This window comes from Vidua chalybeata, chromosome 3, assembly GCF_026979565.1.
Source record: "Vidua chalybeata isolate OUT-0048 chromosome 3, bVidCha1 merged haplotype, whole genome shotgun sequence".
NCBI classification, from domain to species: Eukaryota; Metazoa; Chordata; class Aves; order Passeriformes; family Viduidae; genus Vidua; species Vidua chalybeata.
Genome location: NC_071532.1, coordinates 77,999,500 through 78,019,726, shown reverse-complemented (window position 1 = coordinate 78,019,726; position 20,227 = coordinate 77,999,500). Strand labels below are relative to the sequence as shown.

Sequence of the window (20,227 nt, the reverse complement as noted above, 5' to 3'; positions counted from 1 at the left end):
GGATTGCAGTGGAGCACTTGCCAGTTTCAAGACACAGGTAAAAAAATCCCTGTTCTTCCCTGGTGAGCAGGCTCAGGGACATGTTCAGTAGCACATACAGACAGCTGTCCAGCAGTTGAGAGGGAAGGCTGAACACCCCTATCCTGAACCTCACCCCATTTATCTCACAAATACACTTGACAAATGAAAGGGAGCAGCACCAAATGTCTCCATGATGTGCGAGAGGACAGGAAGCCAAGTGCTTTGCTGTGTAGCTGTCTCCTGCCACCCCCCTCCACTAACCTCACCCCAGGTAACTTTCATACCCCCAGAAGGTAAAACATTCAGAAATAAAGAGAAACCAGCCTCAACAGTGTGTGGCCTTTAATCCCCAAATGTGCAGGCAACATGACATTAAAACAGTAAAATTAATAGTTAATGGCTGTTTCTTCCCTTTAACTAATAACAAATTCGTATGGTTAAAGTCACATTTGCTGTGCTACATACGGTTTCTCAGATCAAATCTTTAATTCTGTACTTGGTGCTTCATTTTCTTCAGCAAGGAGGGTAAGAAGGTTGAACAGTTAAAAACACAAACTAAACTGGTCGTAGATTTAATTTAGTTCACCTTTCTTCAGAAGCTGGACTTTGCAATCAGTCCTACTTTCCTGGAAAGAGCTTAACATCACTGAATCTGGAACCAGTATCAGTAACAGCTGAGACCCCCCTCACATACCTTAGCTGAAACAGAGATTTCAACTAGAAATTTGAAAATTAGTTTCTAAAAGTATCTACATAGTAATACCATATTTTGCAGGTATTCCAGTAAATCTTCACTGCTGCAATGGTCACTTAAAGAAAACAGGACAAAAAAACCCAAATTACTAATGCCTGTAGTAGTTCTGAAATTCTAGTGTAAAGCCTCACCTCTGAACTAACTGTATCATATTGTTAGGTAGCCACTTCTTTCAGCAGAACTACTGCTACGAATCAGATCCTCAATGCAAGTTAACACTCATTAAAATACTTTTCCAACCCTTTTTCTCTACTGTTACAGATGCTGTTCTTTGACACCTCTTTCCACTACTGCACTACTGCTTTCAAACACAAACTTTGTAATTTTTTTTGTCTTGAACCCTACAACAGCAATAAACTATAAGAACAGCCCAGGTGCCTGTAAAAGCCATTTCATCACTGAGAATGACTTCAAATACAAAAGTCACAAGCACTGGTTAACAAGAGCATAAACTTTTAATACTTTACCGGCCTTCTTTTTTTTTTATCCCCACTGTGGAGTCAGAAAGCTTAAATCCTTCCCAGTTCCTAAAGCTTTCACAAAACAGAGTTTTTTAAGCAGAATCTGTGACTGCTCATGCTGTTCCAAGAGTACACAGGCAAATCTCAAACATCAGCACACAAGATTGCTTGAATCTCCTGCCTTTGCAAACTTGAAAATTTCTGAATCATCTTATGGTTATATGCTCTCACATCTAGGCAGCAAAATCAACACACAGGATGTACATGCTGCTTTTCAAGTACACAGGAACTGAGATCTGCTTGGAAAGAAAGAAGTACATAACTACCTTAAAAACAGGTTAACCAAGATCTTTGGTTTCACTCTGTTAAGTTCCAATTAAATGTTCTCAGCTTGCTTGGCTTTTGGGCAAGACTGCAGTTACATACAAATGGCAAAAATATTCTACACGTGGCCACCACAAAGTGTAGTGCCAAGAGCTGCGTAGTTACTGAACTGTACCCATTTCTCCTTGACTCAAAAGCCTTTGAAAAGGTTCTGCAAAGCAGGTTGGTTTTCAAGCACCAGCCAGCTCCTCATAGTACCCCAATTTCCCTAGTTTTTTCAACAGCCATCAAGCTGCCAGTCATTTTCCTACTGAAGAGTATCTCTTGTTAGAACAAGTTTTCATGTGTGATTCATCACACTAGATACTGGCACTAAGATTAGGAAAAGGAGTCAGTTTGAAGTCCAAGACAGAACAAGCAGCAGGTTAAAAAATTAAAAATTTCAAAGAATGCAACCTCATTTCCAAAACAGGCACAAATTAAGCATACCACAGCTGTGAGACATCAGCACCCACAGTGCCATGCTTTTCATCTGCTACAAGACTGCTTATTATGCATCAATTTGGAGCAGTACAGGAGTGGCTGGGTGCTAGCATGACATCACTTCTTATTTATAAATCTTAATAGTCCAAAAGAAAAGATAAGAACGCAGGAAGTACACGAGATGTATGAGGATGCCAGAATTTGCATGGTGGTCCACCTAGAAGCAGTGATTTTCCTAGCTTGGGCAACTTAATAAAAGGAGGTCAAAAAATGAGGAGCAGGAAGGAGAGGGACTGAGGACTTCAAGGCAGGCAACAGGCCCTTGATAGATTTATCTTCACTGACAGAAGGGCAGGGGTGTCTAGCAGAGATTTCTAATTTCTGGGATTCTGAAAATAGAGTAGAAATAATCCAAATACTTAGGCAAGATAGATTTCAGGGAAGTGAGCAGAAAATACTCAATTCTGTGGCAATGTGTCCAATTCTAAACCTTCAATCTTAGTCCTAAGTGAAAGAGTTCACCAAGCAGCAGAACTCATGACAAAGCTTCTCTGATACCATAAGCAAGCATGAACCAATTACCAAGTTCATCTACCAGCTTCAACTCAAACTCCTCTGTTAATCTGAGATGGGACATAGATCTATCACAGAGCAGACTTCCATTTAACCAGAAGCTGACAGTAAGTTAGAGAAGAGAGCAGTTTATCATTAAATGATTATTTTGAAACTGCTTTCTTGTCCCCAGAGCAGGTAACTGAAGGCCTTTGGTAGCAGTACTTCCACCCCACAACACACAGATCTAGACTTGCCATGTAGGAAATTTGCAGTGATTCAGAGACCCAGTACTGCCCAGACAGCAGCAGCCAGCACCAACACAGTAGTCTGTCAACAGCTGAATGCATCCAACAAGGCTCTCAACCCTTAACAGGCATTACACACCTTCAGCTCTTGCAATAGCTACACTGTTCCAGCTTGCAGTACATGCACCTGCTCTATCTCATGAACAGATTTCCTTTAATATGTCACTGAAATCTGAAGGAAGGCAAGTGCAGCTGCTGTTTTGAGTCAGCTGCAGCAAGTTACATCACCAGTTTTGTGTCCATTCTGTACCAAATATGCTTCCTCAACACGAAACAATACAGCCGATCTAAGGAAGATTTCTCTGCCTTGGAAGAATTACCTGAGATTTTAATCCACCTCCTTCTCCTGATCTAGAACTGACCCACCCACTATTGCTAGTAAATAAAGTTTTCATTTAAACACTCAGATTAAAGTTTATTCATACACAGCAAAAGTTCCACCTGCATATTAAAAACGAACAGATTAGAAGTAAATGTTTTATTCTTCCAACTAAATTCCAGTACTACAAGGGCAGTAAAACAATGATACACTGAAAAATTGCAGCAATAAACATTTGTTAAAGACTGATAGAATAAATAAAAACTACAAAAATGAGAAATCATATAAACCCATTCTTAACCCCCAAAAAAGTCATGGAATACAGAAATGCCCTCCTTCACTATTTCACAGGCAGTACTGTGGGCTATTTGCTTAAAATTGTCCTGGGATTACATTCTAACTTAACTGTGATTACAGCTCTGTTGTAGTGCACAGTTATGAAAACCACACTAACTTCAGTCAGAAGTGTCATTCTACATTTTTATTTACACAACCAGTGAAGGGCAACTTCTAGAACACCAGCTTTAATCCTTTACTTTTTCAAACTTATTAACATAAGAAGCCAAATCGTAATGATACAGCAAATGAGGCCACTGGTATTATTACAGGTAGCAAAGGTCCACATCCAGGTGGTACTGACATCAGGGAGCACTCCAAAACCAGTTGCTGCATAAGAGTGGTTGCCACTGACAAAAGCTTGAAATAACCTGTGTTCACAGGGGGGAAAAATATGGCATTGCTGCAAGTCTTTACTGGGATAGCTTGCAACAATAATAAAACAGGGTGTATAGGGCAGCCCACATATGCAGAAAGTGTGATTCATGAAACATCTGGAAAGAGAAGAAAAAAGAAAAGTTAATGACAGCAGTGAGACGTATTAGCTCTGTGCAAACCGTCTATGGTATTATCAAAACTGGTTTCAAAACTAAAACCCCAGCATGCTATGGGAAACCAGTTCTAGATGTTTTAAACACAAGCTGCATTTTCTCTCACACCTCCTTTTCAACCTCAATATTCCATATTCTCAATTTCGGGTATTTTACCTTGGGGCCTAGCAGCTTAACAGCAAACAACGGCCATTTAAATTATTGAACACTTGGCAATTCAATGCTGCTAGAGGGACCAGAAGAAAGAGATACTCACAACTGGCAGGCTGTTCTCCATACCGTCGCATGATCTGATCATGCGTGAACTTCACAAATGCGTCATATTGTTCTGCAAGGAGGAAACGTTACAAGTATCAGTATTAAGTTTAAATCTAGCAGAAGAATACTCAGGGCTCATTTTTATACACAGAATCCATACAAGTTAAACACAGCCCAAACTAGCAGCAGTTTTAAATAACTTAATACAGTTCATAGCTGCCATTTCTTTTTTATCCTCCAGAACAATTCAGCCAATGTCCCCTTAATTAAAAGGCTCTCCCCTACAAACTTCTGTAAATGAGAAAGATGGCAGTAAACTCAAAGACAATTATGCTGCACATAACAAAGACCTCAATATACCTCACACCTGCTAAGTATTACACATAGTATTTTGAAGAAATGAAGTGTGCCCATTTTACAGATCCATAATGGGGGCAGAGCAGTTAAGGGAAAACATGACATAAAGGTCAGTGCTAGGGTTGGAAACATAATTTTTCTGCTCCTACCACTACCAGATATAAGAAAATTAATTTAATGAAATGGAAACACAAAAGTACAGTAAAGGGATTTGCTACAGAGTTAGAAATTCTATTTGCTGACTGCCAGAAAATCAAAAGCAAACAAGAAACTAAAAGGATGAAATGCTAAGTGACTAACTTTTGAGTAATTCTAATCACAAAAGTAGCTACTATGGGAGACACATAGTTGACTGCAGACTGCATGAAAATGGTTACTGTGTCATCTGAAATGCAATTTTGATATGAAACATACTTGGCTTTGAACTAAGCACTGTTATTTCCCAGAAAAGTTATTCCTTCTATACACATACATACATACAAATACATTCACAATGTTTTATTCAGTTTTAATACTGCACTCATCAGCAGGATATCACCTTTCAGAATTAGGAAATTGAACAAGGAGAGTAATATCTACCAGATGCCGCTCCTCTCCATTCCCCTTCCTCCCTTGTGGAAAAATACATGTGCAGCAATGTGGGGTGTTCTGAGAAAAGGGCAAGGTCAAAGAAGGCAATCTTCAACCAAAAATGCAGTTAGATTTGTAGTGGTTCCTAGTCCCACAGGTTTGCCCCAATAAAGTCCCCATCCTCTTGCAGGGATGAGCTTCACCTTTGAAGTAAACAGGGTATCAGTAATCAGCAAGCAGTGCAGCAGCAGCCCAAAGTACGGAGCGGACCCAAAGATCTGAGGACATTCATCCCTGACCAAGGGGGCCTGTGGTCACAGTGGCCAGCTCCCCTCTGCCCACAAGCAGGACCCGTTTCACTGCAGTTCTCACCAGCGGCTTTTCAGCAGCCATGCGAGGACTTCAGCCAAACAACAAAATAACACAAAGAGCAGACTGAAGGATCTAGTGCACTGAAACCATTTCAAAAAGTAACACCAACTAGAACTTTTCCTAAAAGCATGCATTAAAGGCCAGAATCGATCTTGCAAATGTTCTTCTATAAAGATGGAAGTCAGCATACACAGCTGCTTTGTAACATCATCTTAGTTAGAACTATGGCTTTGCAAATTTTTTAAAAATCCAGTTACTAAAAAGCCCCATTCTTGTGACATTCAGATTCAGAAGTTAAGCAATCGAAAGGTAGGAGCAGCCTACAGTTAACTACTTGAGAATTTAACTGAACACTGCACAAATACTTACATCACTGTATCATATACATCCTAACTATTTTAAGTCAGGTGGCTAGATGACATGACCACAAATACAATTACAATACTATAAAAAGCTGGTTTTCAGAGATTCTTTAAAACTTTTCAAGGTAGTGTTTTGTTAAGGCTCTTGCAAAACCAAGTTTGCGCTAACACAGCGGTTTCAGGTAACAGAGGCAGGAAGAGAAATGAGGGCATTACAATGGTCTGAGTTTTCCATTTACCAAACATTTATTCTGCATGAAAAGCAACTCTGCTTGCAAAGAACATGGAAGAAGGAAAGAATAGGCAGTATCTGGCTAACCACCTACATGACAACTCTGATTCAGACAATACCCAAGATACAAACATTCAGTTAAGTCACTTGAAAGAAGCTATTCAACTGAGATTTATTATGGAATTTCCAGTTACCTTTCCTTTGACTTCACTTTTGTAACAAGGAGTATCACCTTACTGCACAAAGTTTAGAAAAGGATAAAACCATTCTGTCAGCAGACAACCGTAACTGGCCTTCCATGTAGGGAATTTCTAAATTCTTTTGTCAGTCTTTAAATTCCCGGGTAAGGTTGAAAATGTATTACCGGCTTAATATATGTGATGCAGTAACATGATGTTCCTAATTGCTCTTTTGGTGAGCACTATGGTAAGAACAAATAAACCTAAATCATCTCACTAAACCACAACTCCCAGATAGAATTCAATCCCCCTCCCTTTCCCAAAAACAAACCAAACAATGCTCCCTTTGGGACTGAGAGAGCACATGTAAGGAACCTGACAGAGGGGCTTCCTGTTTGTAAAGAACTACAAGCTTGTACTCCAAAAGTGTCTGAACAAAAGGAAATCTATCTGGTCTTCAAATAGTTAGGAACCCTGCTAAATGAAATGCATTTCAGAAAATACAAGAAATGATCCAATTCCTAACACACATTAATGAGAAAAGGTTCTACAGAGTCCTAATTCATCAGGCTGAAGCAGGTTAAAAAGAACAACCCTGAAATGGAACACCAGGCTCAAAGCAGCAGAAGTATTCAGCATGTTAGTTACAGTTTTAAACAGATGTGGATTTAAGAGGGACATGGAACTATAGCAATTTCTTAAACAAAAGTGGCAGATCAGCAAGTGCAGAACATCAACAGAATCTCGGGTGCAGAGACAATAAATACTATCACAAGCAACCCACAAGCCTGGTGACTTTCTGCAGGTGCATGCCTGTAAAAGGTTTTATTCCCACCTGAAGAGACCTGCCAACTTTAATTCTGATGTGTTTTCAGGTGGGAAGCAGAACAGCTGTAGGTATTCAAAAATATGTCTGCAGAACAGTGTGCTCAGATTTTCATTATCATCACACTAAATATTAAATTAGACTCCAAATCATACTGTGAAAGCACCTACCTCTGAATACACAAGAATTTTAAGTGCTCAAATGCTAGCAAGAGGCTTAGAAGACCTCAAAAACTGAAGAAAGGTCCTATTTACAATGCTATTAGCACGATCTTTATGGAAAGATAAGCTGGTATCAGGTGCCAAGAATTTCAGCTGAATTGTAAAATACAGTAATTCAACATGGACCATCAGAAAAACAGCTGAACAGACTCTCAAGCAGATACCAAACACTACTGGGCAGCAGTGTAATGGTAAGTACTGGGAAGAGAAAGGGAAATCTTAGGTACTGTCATCTTGCCAAATTCCAGAAAAAGGAAGTCAGTTCCCAAGCAGGAAAAAAAAATGAAACAAAAAAACAGTCCTTCAAAAACAGCTCTAAAGGCAGTCTTTCTGAAGAAGAAGGGAAAAAAAAAAAAAAAAAAAAAAGGGAAACTGTAAATTCAGACACAATAGCAAGAGAAAGTTCTAACTGAAATAAAACCACTGTCTGCACTGAGTAGTAATAACTAAGAGTCATACTTTGTATCCAAAGCAGCACAGAAGGAAAAAACCTATCAAAGGGAGTAAACATATTTTTTTGTCATGTATGCAACCCCATTCCTTCATCAGATTAGGTCAGAAAAAAACATACACCGTAACAAAAATAAGAGAAGTTTTAAGCTTTCAAACTCACTCTGACATGTATTATTCTGAACTGTAAGATACCTGCAAGTTTTGTGGTCAAAATTTCTTCATACTCTTCACGGATTTTCTCTTCACGTTCTTTCAGCAAACGTTCACAGATCATTCCAACTTGTCTGAGAGTAAACAGGGGCTGTTCTTTTTTCAATGGTGATGATGCTGCAGATGAAGTACCTAAGAGTAAATATTTGGGCACACCAATTTACAATTACAAGTAGATGAGAACCAATTTTTTATTATCAGGTTTCTTCACACTTTTTTCATTAAAGGAACTTTACAAAACATTTGAAGATGATTTTCTCTGCTATTTGATCCTACTAATTATTACTGAAGCAGAACTGGATGCTCAAAAAGGAAGACATCTGCAATGGACAATGCACACTATCATCAAAACCCCCAGAATGTTACACAAACACTGTGAACAACATTTACACGGCAGTCACCACATACAAATTTAAGCTTCTATTTTATATAAAAATTATAGTACAGTATATTGGTGCCTATACAGCTGCTCTGCAAAAGCCTATTACAGTATCAATGACAGAGCAGGCAGGATGGTCTCCTGAAAACAGTGCCAGGGTTTTGTCCGACCAATTTTTAAAATGAAACGCTACTATCTTCCAAACCAACCCCATTATTGACAAAAAGCCAGCAGTAACTAGTGGGAATGTGTCATAACACAACAGGCAACAGGGAGAACTATTTACTCAAATGGAATCTGATAGAACAACAGAATATAGCAGAATTACAAACAATTTATGGCCAAAAAACAACAGTAACTGGTGAGAAGGTGCCATAAACCACCAAGTAACTAGAAAAAGTTGTTTACACAAGTAGAGTCTAAGAAAACATAGGAAAATTACACAGAATTATCTGAGTACCTGGCAAAGCTGGTCCAGTGAGGAGAAATGCATGTGGCTGTGCATCAGTAGAACAACAAGGATCTGTCTGCTGGAAGCTATTTTCTAAATGTCTTCTCTTCTGCATGCGTTTGTACTCCTGTTTTATGTTGTACAGAATTTGTTCTAAAAAGAGGAAAAAAAACCAACAAAACCAAAAAACCCTAAAATAATTATCTTTGCATTTCACCATTTCACTTCATTTCCACTCAAATGTCAAATGCTGTAGATAAATAGCAGATGATAAAGGATAGACACTCTTAAAATGTGACCTGCAAAACCAATGTCTTACCTAAGACATAAAACCATTAAACTAATTAAAAGAAAGGTAACCCAGGCTGTTTTCACCAGGAAAACACTAGCAAAAATGTTCTTATTTAAGGTCAAATATTGGCACCAGAGTACTGCTAACAAAAAAAAAACCACAGCATCCTAAAATTTAGGAATGATACAATGTGCATGGATAAAAATTTGGCTATAAAACTTACACTGGTATTGATTATCCTTGCTTCATATATTTAATCTTTAATTTAATCTTTCATTCCCACACAGCATTTATCATTCAAAGAGTTAAGAGTAACAAGACACTCAAGAATAAAACATCCACATGAACTGCCATTCCTCTCTGTGGGCTGAATGTCCTACAGGCAGCACAGTGAAGAGGAAAACACTATTTAGACAACATGCATTAAGCACCTACTGCTTAAAATATCAAAGAGTTGGAAACTGCCAGGAAAAATACAAAAGCCTTCCACAACATTTTTGACAGTCTCAAATTTATCCAAACAAAATACAGTAGATGGATCAACAGTCTCTTTTAAAGGAGTATGGCAATATGTAGCACAGCTTTTGACTGCAATGAATAAAGTACAGTAAATTATTTTAATAATCTCATCTCCACTGTAGAATCATAAGGGAAAACCTAATCCTTGCAACAGGAACTACCAATCCTGTGTGCCTTCTCTCTGAAATTCCACATACCAAATGGCTCTCAGGTGCATCAATGGCCTAACTGCATATCCCCTGGTAATGTAAAATATTAAAGAAAAAAAGCAATTTTCTATTTTTTATATTCTTCCCATAAGAAATTTGCAAAGATTCTCATCCTTTATGAGAACTCTTACTTTTAAATGCTCAAATGCTTTAAGAAAAAATTACCTGCACAACTGGCTTCCAATGACACTTCTAGCCTTTTTAGCAAGGACAACTTTCCAAAACTCAGGTACATATAAATTCACATGATCATGTCAGAGTTACAAAGGACTCCACTCAGACCCTTCCTATTTCTGTCTCATTTTGTCAATACAATACCATGAAAACTTAAACCAAATTTCACGTTTGTAATCCATATGCTACTGAGGTTCCATTTCATTTCATTTAATGAGGTTCCAACATTTCTAATAAGGAACCATGTGATGCAGGAAACTTCAGCTACCACCTTCTTCAGTCAGTGGCTGAAGCCTCTGCTAGACCAAGTGGAAGCAAACACTTAACAATTCTCAGTTCAGATGTTTAAATACTGACATGGTTCAATTCCATGAGTCAGTCTAGAGATTTCCAATTTATAAAAAGAGACAAAACTGTTTTGAGTCAACAGAAGTGTCAGCAAAGGAGCTTCTTGGATTTTGTCCATTGATTAAGGACTTCATACCTTTTCAGTCCCAAGCCTGCAGCTGTAAAATTTTCAACTCTCTAACAGAAAGTCAGTAATATGGTTCAAAGAAGCAGCAAATACAGAAGACAGTAATAAAACTATTTACCTGCTGTGCTTTTTTATTACTAAGAGAAGAAACCACAAGAAAGTGGTGTGGGGGGATGGAGGATTCATACTTTCTGTAGGACAAGATACAAACACTCCTGTACAGTACCAAAGTACATAAATCATGTTAAACCAAGATGCAGTCAGGCTTCCAAAATTAAACAGAATCCCATGCAGAGCTGATCATGTACATACACACATCACTCAGAGAGTGGCCTAACCATATTTATACTCAGTGGCATTATGGTGGCAGAACAATACTTCTCCTCAAAATCAGTTGCTGCTCTGGCTCCAGTGATACTGTGTAATTCTGAAAGGGAAGCAAATTAGCTCATGTGATCATCTGTCCTAAAGCATGTTTACACTATGAGAAACATGACTGCACATATTCACACTGCATTTGTATTAACTGAAGAACATAATAGACCATGACCATCCTTCACTATGACTACTTTGTCCTGGCCATACTTTCTGAACTCCATGTGAACTGCAAAAAAAACCCCAGCCAAATTTCAGGTGTAACAACTTGAATAAAAATCTTTTCTACAGTTCTCCTTTCTTTTTGCAGAAACATTCTCAAACCACATTAACCACCAAAATCATTATGCCATGTCTCCTTCAGTCCTAACAAAACCTAGAAATTAAACAAGGAATTAAACAAAGAATAATTTAGAGAAAATGTTAAAATACCAGGCAGGATAGAAGGAACAAAAGCAAGGAGGGATGTGTGGGGGAAACAGGGAGAGAAATCAGGCGTGGACTTTGGGAAAACAGCAACAACTAGGATAGAAAATCAGGATTTGCGCACCAAAGATACATGATTCTAAATTATACTGAATTGTGGACAAGAAGTCTCAATTATATTACACCAATTGCATCTACTTCTAATTTGGCAACATTTTTTAAATTGCCACCTTCAAATCTTGCTGTGAAAATCAAAGATCTCAAGAAACACTACTGACAGATCTGGGATCTGATAAAATCACTTTAACAGTTAGCATTACTATGACTTCAGCTGAAGGTATAGAACCAAGCAAAGTTTAAGAGAAAGGACAATTTAAACATGACACTGACTCCACTGCAAACTGCAGTGAGAAGAAAAAAAGCCTGAAATGTTAAGCACTGACTGAACACTTGCTAAGCATGCCCATAACCTGGTTTGGTAAATGGTATTCCTCCATTCAGACTAACTTAGAAAGATTTAAGTCACAAATGCTCAGCACAGAGAACTGGACTGCAAGGCATACTCGGTACCTTGCTGATAGCAGGCAAGGAGACTGACTCATCTCATACTTCCCTATTTCCAGCACTAATAAAATGGAGATTAACAGTCAAGAAATGTAAGTTTAACATAGCACCAGACTTTCACTGACATTTCACATGAACAATGAGACCAGGAATGTTTCAAATAAAGCAAGTACATTTTTATATCAGCAAAGGCTAAGTAGACATTCTTATTAACCTACAGTAGCATAACATCTTAAAACTACTTCACTGTGAAGTGAAATGTAAACCTGCAAATATTTATGACTCATTTTAAATGAAAATCTGAAGGCCAAATTAAAATAATCTAATACAGAAAGAAAAATTGCTTAAATGCACCAAGTTACTTCTCTCATTTACTGTTCTGTTTTGTAATTCCACACAAATATATTAACAATATTTTATTCCACACAAATACATTAACATATTTTTATAGTATCTCAGCACTTGCAGGAAGCCATGAAATATTAAGGTAGTGCAAACCAGACAACTTCTGAACACCACCTATACAGCAGACATCTAACTGTGAAGACTTTTAAAACTTTGACCCAGTTAAACAAAGCTTAGAATCAGTAGATCCAACCTACTTTTGCTTCCAGAAAACCTTCCTGCTTTTACAAGTTCAGTTTTTAACTTCTCTGGCTTCCAATTAGTTCTGACTGTTCTCTCTGCAGTGTACAACTGACTTAAAATGTGCACTGAAGTGGTGTCAAACACAGCACAGTTTTTTTTATGTGCCTCAGTGTGGAGGCCCAAACTGTCCTTTAAAACAATGACATGCATTTTAATTATTTTATATATAAAAACTTAGAATATGAAAGTACACTCATTAAAGAAAATCTACTGTCACCTTCTCCAAGACTATAAAATTTAAGTGAGAACCTGTATCACGTATATCACAACTTATTCGATATTTTAAATAAAAGCTTTTATCCACCTTGAACATACACTGAAGTTCAAATCAGATACTGTACATCAGACAATCATATGATCTGAGATTACAAAAGGAATATATTTAATATGATGAAACACACATCACTGTGGTCTATCCTCAGTTTCTTTGAAATTTCAGTCTACCCCCTGTGCTCAGTGTTTCTTACTGGTTAGAGATGCCTCTGAAGGCGCAGAGCTATTTAACAGGAAACACCAGGCAAAGGTGCTGAAAGTGAAAATCAGACTTGCGAATTTGGTGTAGCAGCAAGAAAAAGCCACACCAAAATGATTTAGTACTTCATAAATAGCATTTCAAATTCAACATGACTATGAATCTCTGTCAATGACACAATAATCTGTTTTATGCCCCTCTTCTCCTTTAGGTTCAAGGCTAAGATCAAGAATGACAAATAAAAACTGCTACTGTCTCACCAGAACCACCAAAGGCATCAGGGATTCAAATATATCCAAATGTAATGGAATACATGGATACTCTTTTATTATCCAGAGCTGTGTACTGAGAGCATAAAGTTAAGTACACAGGTTCTTTAAATTCTGCATTAAGATCTTTCAGGACTTGAGATGTCATTTGAAGAATGAAGATTTCTGAATGAAGAGAGGATGAAATATGAACAGGACAAATTAGACTTCAAGTTTGACATCTGAAATATGATTGTCACACTAATGAATTACAAAGACAAATATTCATTTCCAAGGAGTGATGCAGTCTTCCTACTTTCTTTAATTCATGATAGGAAGTTAATATTTTTCAAAATTCTGCCATCTAATTACTTCACCCTGACCTCAAATTACTGAGAAATTATGTACAAAGGAAACAGCAGTTCAACTTAAAGAGTTAAAAAGGCAAACAATTATTTTCTCCATTTAAATAACTGCTTATCAACTATGAAGGTGCTGATTGTTTCACCTGAAGGACTTTCTTCTTTGGGCTTGATTTTTAAACTATCAATCTCTCATCACAGTTCCTGACTTCCCTCATTTAGCTAAAGGAAAATTCAGCAAAACACACAGGAAGGTGACTCAATGCGCTGAAATCAGAGCAGCAGTCTTCCAGGCCTGAAATGGAACCTTTAGCTCAGGTTTCAGTTGGCAATGTCACCATTCAATGTATGCATTCAAACTTGAACCATGCCTGAGATTTCTTCTAAGTAATCAATCAAATGCTATCCTGATGTCAGTGGCATACATCTTTAGGGATTTCAGCTTCTGTTAAAGCAGAACTGCTGCACTGTCCTAGTTCAAATTAACACATTTCCATCAGGCCTTCAACCTTATTCAACACCTAGTTGATGTTACCACATTCCTACTTTTGGTCTCCCCACCAACTACTAATATGCACTGTTAATTTTAAGATGCCAGTTTCCCATAAAGGCAGCACTGCAGCAAAGTAATGGATAAAGATATTCCTCAGGGTTTTTTCCTACTTAACCAGGGAACTTGGCAGAGACAGAAATTAAAACAACCCAAATATTCCTCTTACTCTCTTGCTTTGGTCTCAGACGTCAACCACTCCACTTATGCTTCTCAATTAGGCATGTGAAGAGGTCAGTAACAGAATGTATACTTTTGGAAACCATGCTCTGAGCCAGAGAGAAAACACTGATAACAGGTACATGCTGACACCTCATAGCCACTGGCTATAGCTACAGAATGAACAGAAGCATCTTGCCACAGACTGGGGCACACAGCAGGCCACCTCAGGAGATCAAGTTACTCCAGGTTTCAGGCTGACAAAAGTTCTGATTCGCCCACAAGCTGGATGTTCACATATGCATTAGCTCATTCTGCAAATGTATTATTTCAGGAAGTCCCAGTTCTCCTGATCAAGGGATTGAGGAATGAAAAATAAATCAAGCAATGCAAAATGTATTAGACACAGCAATTAGATCTTTCCCTTCACACAAAAAATTGTCATACTGCATTTATCAGACTTGCCATTGAAACAAAAAAAAAAAAAAAAAGCTTCAGCATTTTATGACATCTACAACCAAGGGTATTTAACATTTATAGTCACCACAGGCATCTATACAGAAATTTCTCATATAAATTAAATTATGAAGTCCAGATGCAGCCATTACGTGCCTTGTTTTAAGGGATGGGAATGTTTTGGTTTCTAAAATCCTAATGATTTCTGCAATACTGGAGCGCAATGAGAAACTTGGCATTTCACCGAGACAATTTAGCAATAAATACACATGCGGATAAGTTAACAAAACAGAAATTAAGCACAAAGAGATGCAGAACTACTAATATGTCACATTCCAAAGCCACTGGATCTGTTCATTTAAAAGCCAAACCTAGGCTTGGCCATTGCCTGACCAAGTTTCAGACAGAAGTAGTTCAGTTTGCTCAAGAGGGCAACTCAAAGGTCATCGGAGGACAGCCCACAGGGAAGACTAACAGCTCTTCCTATTCAAAAAGGTCAAAGACATTTTCTAGCATTAACTTTGAAAAACTGTGTCAACTACATCAATCTCTTTCCAGACTTTTCTGTGAAAGAAAAAGGACATACTAAAGGCAAATTTATCTACCTTCTGTTTGTGGAGTCCCCCATGAGAGGCCTGTTCTCAACAGCTCTGCCCACTCCGGTTTTTAGTTTGCAACATTAGTTAGTTGCTGGGGAAGTGTTGAAGCAGATGAATGTTTCAGATGGAGGAAGAACTGCACGTGCTAAAGTCGGTGGAATTTTAAATTACTTCATCCTTTTTGACTGCATAGAGGTCTTTCAAGTTAACCTCTGGTTTTGGATGAAGTGTGGAAAAAAAGCTTGTGATCTCAATCTGTCTTCAGTGTTTCTATGTACCAGGAATTACGAGATTTAAATCCCGAAGATCAACATTATTTCTCCCTTCTGTTACCCCAATTTCTTTCAAATGTATTTCCCACTGTAGCTTCTATCTCAGAAATGTCCAGACATGCAGGCTTTCAACAAGTAACCTGCCTCTGAATTTAAAAAAGTTTAAGTGTAGTTTTTTTCTTTCTTTCTCCCCACTCCCAAACAATCTTTCATCTGGGTAAAACTGCAACCAATGGTTCCAAAACATCCAACAGTGAACAGAGAAATAATACTGCCAATGTTTTCTCCTTTCACCCTCGAATTCTTTTAACAGCTTTGAAACTGAAAAACACCCTCTGGACTTCAGAGGAAACCCAACAAGTGAATGCATAACACACAGGCAGCATCCAGACCCAGGTGCAGTTAATCTGATTACACAAAACAGTCTCATTTAGAGCTAGAACTCACATGAAACTAAAGCTTATCTGTAGTATTCAAGCAGTAGAAAAATATTTAAGAGGAGCCACTCTTTCAAAACCAAACCAGTTTTACACCAGGCAGGTATGTTCTGCACTGCTTATAGTGAACATAGTTTTAAAAACATCATTCTACATGCAAATAATGCTATTCAAAAATTAGCAAACATACTCATGAGTATGCTCAAGCCAGTAAGCACAATTCCACAAAAAGTACAGACTGTAAAGGCACAATTACAGTTTGGCTGCCAAATTCACCGAGAAACTGGAAGTGACCTAACAGCTGTTCAAATAACCACAAAATATTAAAACACTCTAGTGAGAGATAAATTTCATCTTGGAATAAGCCTATCCTCTCTCAAACAGACATTGGTCATTTGTCTATGACCATTCTATACAGACAACTGTTTTTTCATCTGACTACCACACTGTGTTCTCAGTTCTCCATACACCCCTCAATCGATCTGTAACATTCTACTTCCAGGTAATTCATTTTTGAAATGAGGAACGATGTGGTAAGAAGTCCTGGTGCTGATATGGTCTCCACTGTGTGAAGTTAAACACTACCAGGTCAGAGTATCAGATACAAGAAAAATGTTTAAGCATGAACTTAAAGTCTAAGCATCAGGTCTCCTTTATATCCGGAGCTCTCCTTTCATATGAACGTTCATTTTCATTACACAAAATTCAGACAGATGCTTTTTAAGTGCTGGAAATCTAAGGATTACAGTAACAGGCTGAGAAAAGCCCAAGTCAAGTCAACTGAATTCTGGCTATTGTTAATAAATTTCCCAACACAAAAACTAGCACAAAATGGTGACTTGGTAACACATTTTAAATCGGACTGGAATTCTTTTCATACATACAGCAAGATTTATCTGACTCTAACGCAGACAGCTGCATCAGAAATGGTCATGTGAACTCATTTTAGAGTCAATGGAAAGCAATATATATTTCTGCAGCGCTCTAGACCTCAACCTAAGTCAGAGCTCTAGAATAAACCATCTGATTCTTCCAAGTGGCTACCAGGAAAAATGCAAACTATTAGTTCACAAGTACATTTACAAAATTAGATGAATCACACACAACCTTTCAACAGGCCTCTTTAAAATTATGAACTCTATTTTGCTCAGTGAGAGTTGAAATTAAATATATACAATGTGATAATATCCCCAAATTCAACTGAAATTTAAAGCTAAGCAAGCTGATTAACAGATGCATTTATACCAGCACGGTATAAAGATTTTTTTTTTCTCTAACGGAAACCACAGAGGGAGCTTTTAAGCAAAACCCATGTAAACGTGCACAACTTATAAATGCTTCACGTTTTGCTTAGGAGTATTCAAGCGCTGTACGAGGCATTTTGATTTACTGTCATTCACTCTTCATTATATTAAACACATTTTTTATACATAAAATACGCCCTTGTCTGTACACAAATCCCCTTTTCACATGGATTACCACCTGGACCCCTGATTTTCTCAGGAGATAAAGAGGCCTGTATTTGCTCAATTTCAGTAACATTTCAGTTTTTAAGCCCTTCAGAATGGTTAGAGTAGAAGCCTAGGTATTACCTCAAATACTGCTGTAGGTTGTCTCTTCTGAAAATTTTATTGATTTGCCTCCTTTCAACAATACATATTTACTGGCCAGACAATATTTGTATTAAATATTCATAACATAAGCTCTCCAAACCCCAAAGAAACCAAAAGAAATCACTGCAAAGAATACTTAGCCTCTAAAATAATTAAATTAGGTCTGATTTTAAATATCTATTTCAAAGTACATGCAATGCCTCGCTGTACCAGGGAGTGCCATCCATCACAGCTCTCATCCCAGACCGCTGACTCATTCAAGATCCTTTCCTAGAGGTTCAAAAAGATATCAAGGCACTGATGCCAAGTTTTACTCTGTATGCCTTCTATATTTCCTCCATAGCAATTTTTTATTATTTGATTAAAAGCCCTAAAAAAATGTTTTGTACGGTACCGTTTTCCGAACTAAGAATATTGAAACAAGGCACTGTCCTATGTGTAAATGGCAATTTGAACATTCAAACTTAGTGCTTGGTAACCCGGAGCCAACTTGTGTTATAAAAGGGAATACCAAACACAACAGCGGAAGGAATTCTGCTGCAACAACTGCAGAGGGTTTTTTTTTTTTTCCCTGCACACAAAGGACACGGGTACATCCATACCTCGGCGCTACAGCCGCTCACGGCCGCGAGCTGCACCGTCCCTGAGTGCATTGCTGGAAGCTGCCCACTGGACTAAGCATGGCACGGGCCAACCAATCCTTCGTGCCCAACCAAGATTCGTTCCTTTCTTCTCTCCCTACTCGCTGCTAAAAAGAACTCGGTTGATTTTTAATTGACAACCATTACACAAGCAGACCTCGAGCTTTTAGGGCCGCCGGTTTGCTCATCCCTCGCACCTTAAGAATGTAAAAGGGTTTCGCTCTTGCCCCGCGTCTCCCAAACGAGAGCAGGAGACCGCCCGATTCCATTTTATCTGCCCTAAAGGCAACTCTCACCCTTGCAACAACCGCTTTTAACGCTCGGTTTTCCTACGGAACTTTTAAGGATAGCACAGAATGGGTTACCCGGGACGATAGCCCGCATTAAGGAGCTGGGAAGTGGGATTACCCCTTTGTTTTATTCGCTTTTGCCTTTTCCCACTGGCGTTTTGCGGGTGATGGATGACAGGCCGGCCTCCCCGCCCTGCCCCCCTCGCCCTCCCCCGATGTCTGAGCAGCAACGGGAGGAGGTGCCGCCGCCTCGACCCACCGATAATGGCTGCGAGGAAGGGATCGACTGGGGCCCCGCCGACTCCCGACCCACCTCGGTCACACCCCTGTCCCCTGCCGCCCCCAGCGTTTCCGCAGCTCGACTCGCCCCTGCGGCTCTCCTTGCCACATCTAAGCACCCGTGGTACAAGGAGAAAAAAAAAAAAAAAAAAAAAAGCCGGCCTCCTCCTTTCCTAGGATCGAGCTTCCCCCCAACAGCACCCCCATCCCCCACGCCGCTCGGGTCCCTTTCTCCAGCCTCATCTCACCCCCCCGCCCTCACCGACCCCTTTCCTATGGCCACCCGCCCGCATCGGCTCAAGCCGGCCCCCCTTCTTCCTCCCCGTCCCTCCTCCTCCTCCCCCTCCTCTCCTGCTGCAAACGGCCATTTCTATTGTGTCTCTCGGTGCCAAGCCGAGCAGGGATCGCCCCGGCCGCTGCCAGCCGCACAGCCCGGCAGAAAATGGCTGGAGGGGGACGCCAGACCCACCCAACCCCCCCTCTTCCTCCTCCCCGCTTCCCGGCCGCCTTCCCGGCCCCCTCCCCGCCGAACTGCCCCGGGGAGGGCTGCCGGGCGCAAGGAGTGCCGCGTCCCTCACCTGTGGTGAGCCGGGACGACACCTCTCCGAAGGGCGAGGGCTCCATGCGCAGGTATTTCTGCGGGGAGGAGGCAGCGGCGGCGAAGGAGGAGGAGGCGGCTGAGGCCGGCGCTGACAATGGCGCACATCGCCTTCGCTTCGGGGACGCCGGGCTCAGCAGCGGGTCGAAATCCAGAGTCCTTTTCAAAGTGGCGCCGCAAGCCATGGCGCGGAGCGGCCGAGGGGGCTCGGAGCGAGGGGCAGCGGTGGAGACAGCAGCAGCCGGCCCTGCCCAGAGGCGTCTTCCCCGCTGTCTGGAGTGGGCTGGGGGGGAGGGAAGGGAAAGGAGGGGGCGGCTGCGTCAGGGCCGCCTCCGCCGCCTCCCCGCCGGCCTCTCTCTAGGGAGCGGCCCCGGCAGCGGCAGCAGCAACCCCGGTTCAGTCCGGCTGGATCTCCGCTCTCCTCGCCCGCTCCGCCCTGCCCGGCCGGGACAAATTCCGCCCGCGGCCGGTGGCGGGACACGAGCAGTGCCGAGGGACGCGGTGCCGGTCCCAGGTGCGCGGTGCGGGGCGGCCGATGCGGCGCGATGGCGATGGCAGGGCCCAGGCGGCGGCGATGGCGGCGGCGATGG

At 40.3% G+C, this 20,227-nt stretch overlaps 1 protein-coding gene across 2 annotated transcripts; it reads right to left on the bottom strand.

Annotated features, from left to right (window-relative positions):
* Positions 1–348: 348 nt before the first annotated feature.
* On the bottom strand, positions 349–20,226 carry AKIRIN2 (akirin 2). 2 transcript variants are annotated; one of them, XM_053938293.1, is made up of 5 exons: positions 19,618–20,226; positions 8,989–9,132; positions 8,132–8,266; positions 4,366–4,437; positions 349–4,052 (listed from the first exon to the last, which is right to left on the bottom strand). In XM_053938293.1, exons 1-5 carry the CDS (start codon positions 19,820–19,822, stop codon positions 4,042–4,044), a joined length of 567 nt encoding a protein of 188 aa, XP_053794268.1. In that variant the 5' UTR covers positions 19,823–20,226; the 3' UTR covers positions 349–4,041. The 2 variants fall into 2 exon arrangements, with proteins under 2 accessions (XP_053794268.1, XP_053794267.1); XM_053938292.1 differs by having other exon boundaries at positions 8,132–8,281; positions 19,618–20,223.
* Position 20,227: the final 1 nt, after the last annotated feature.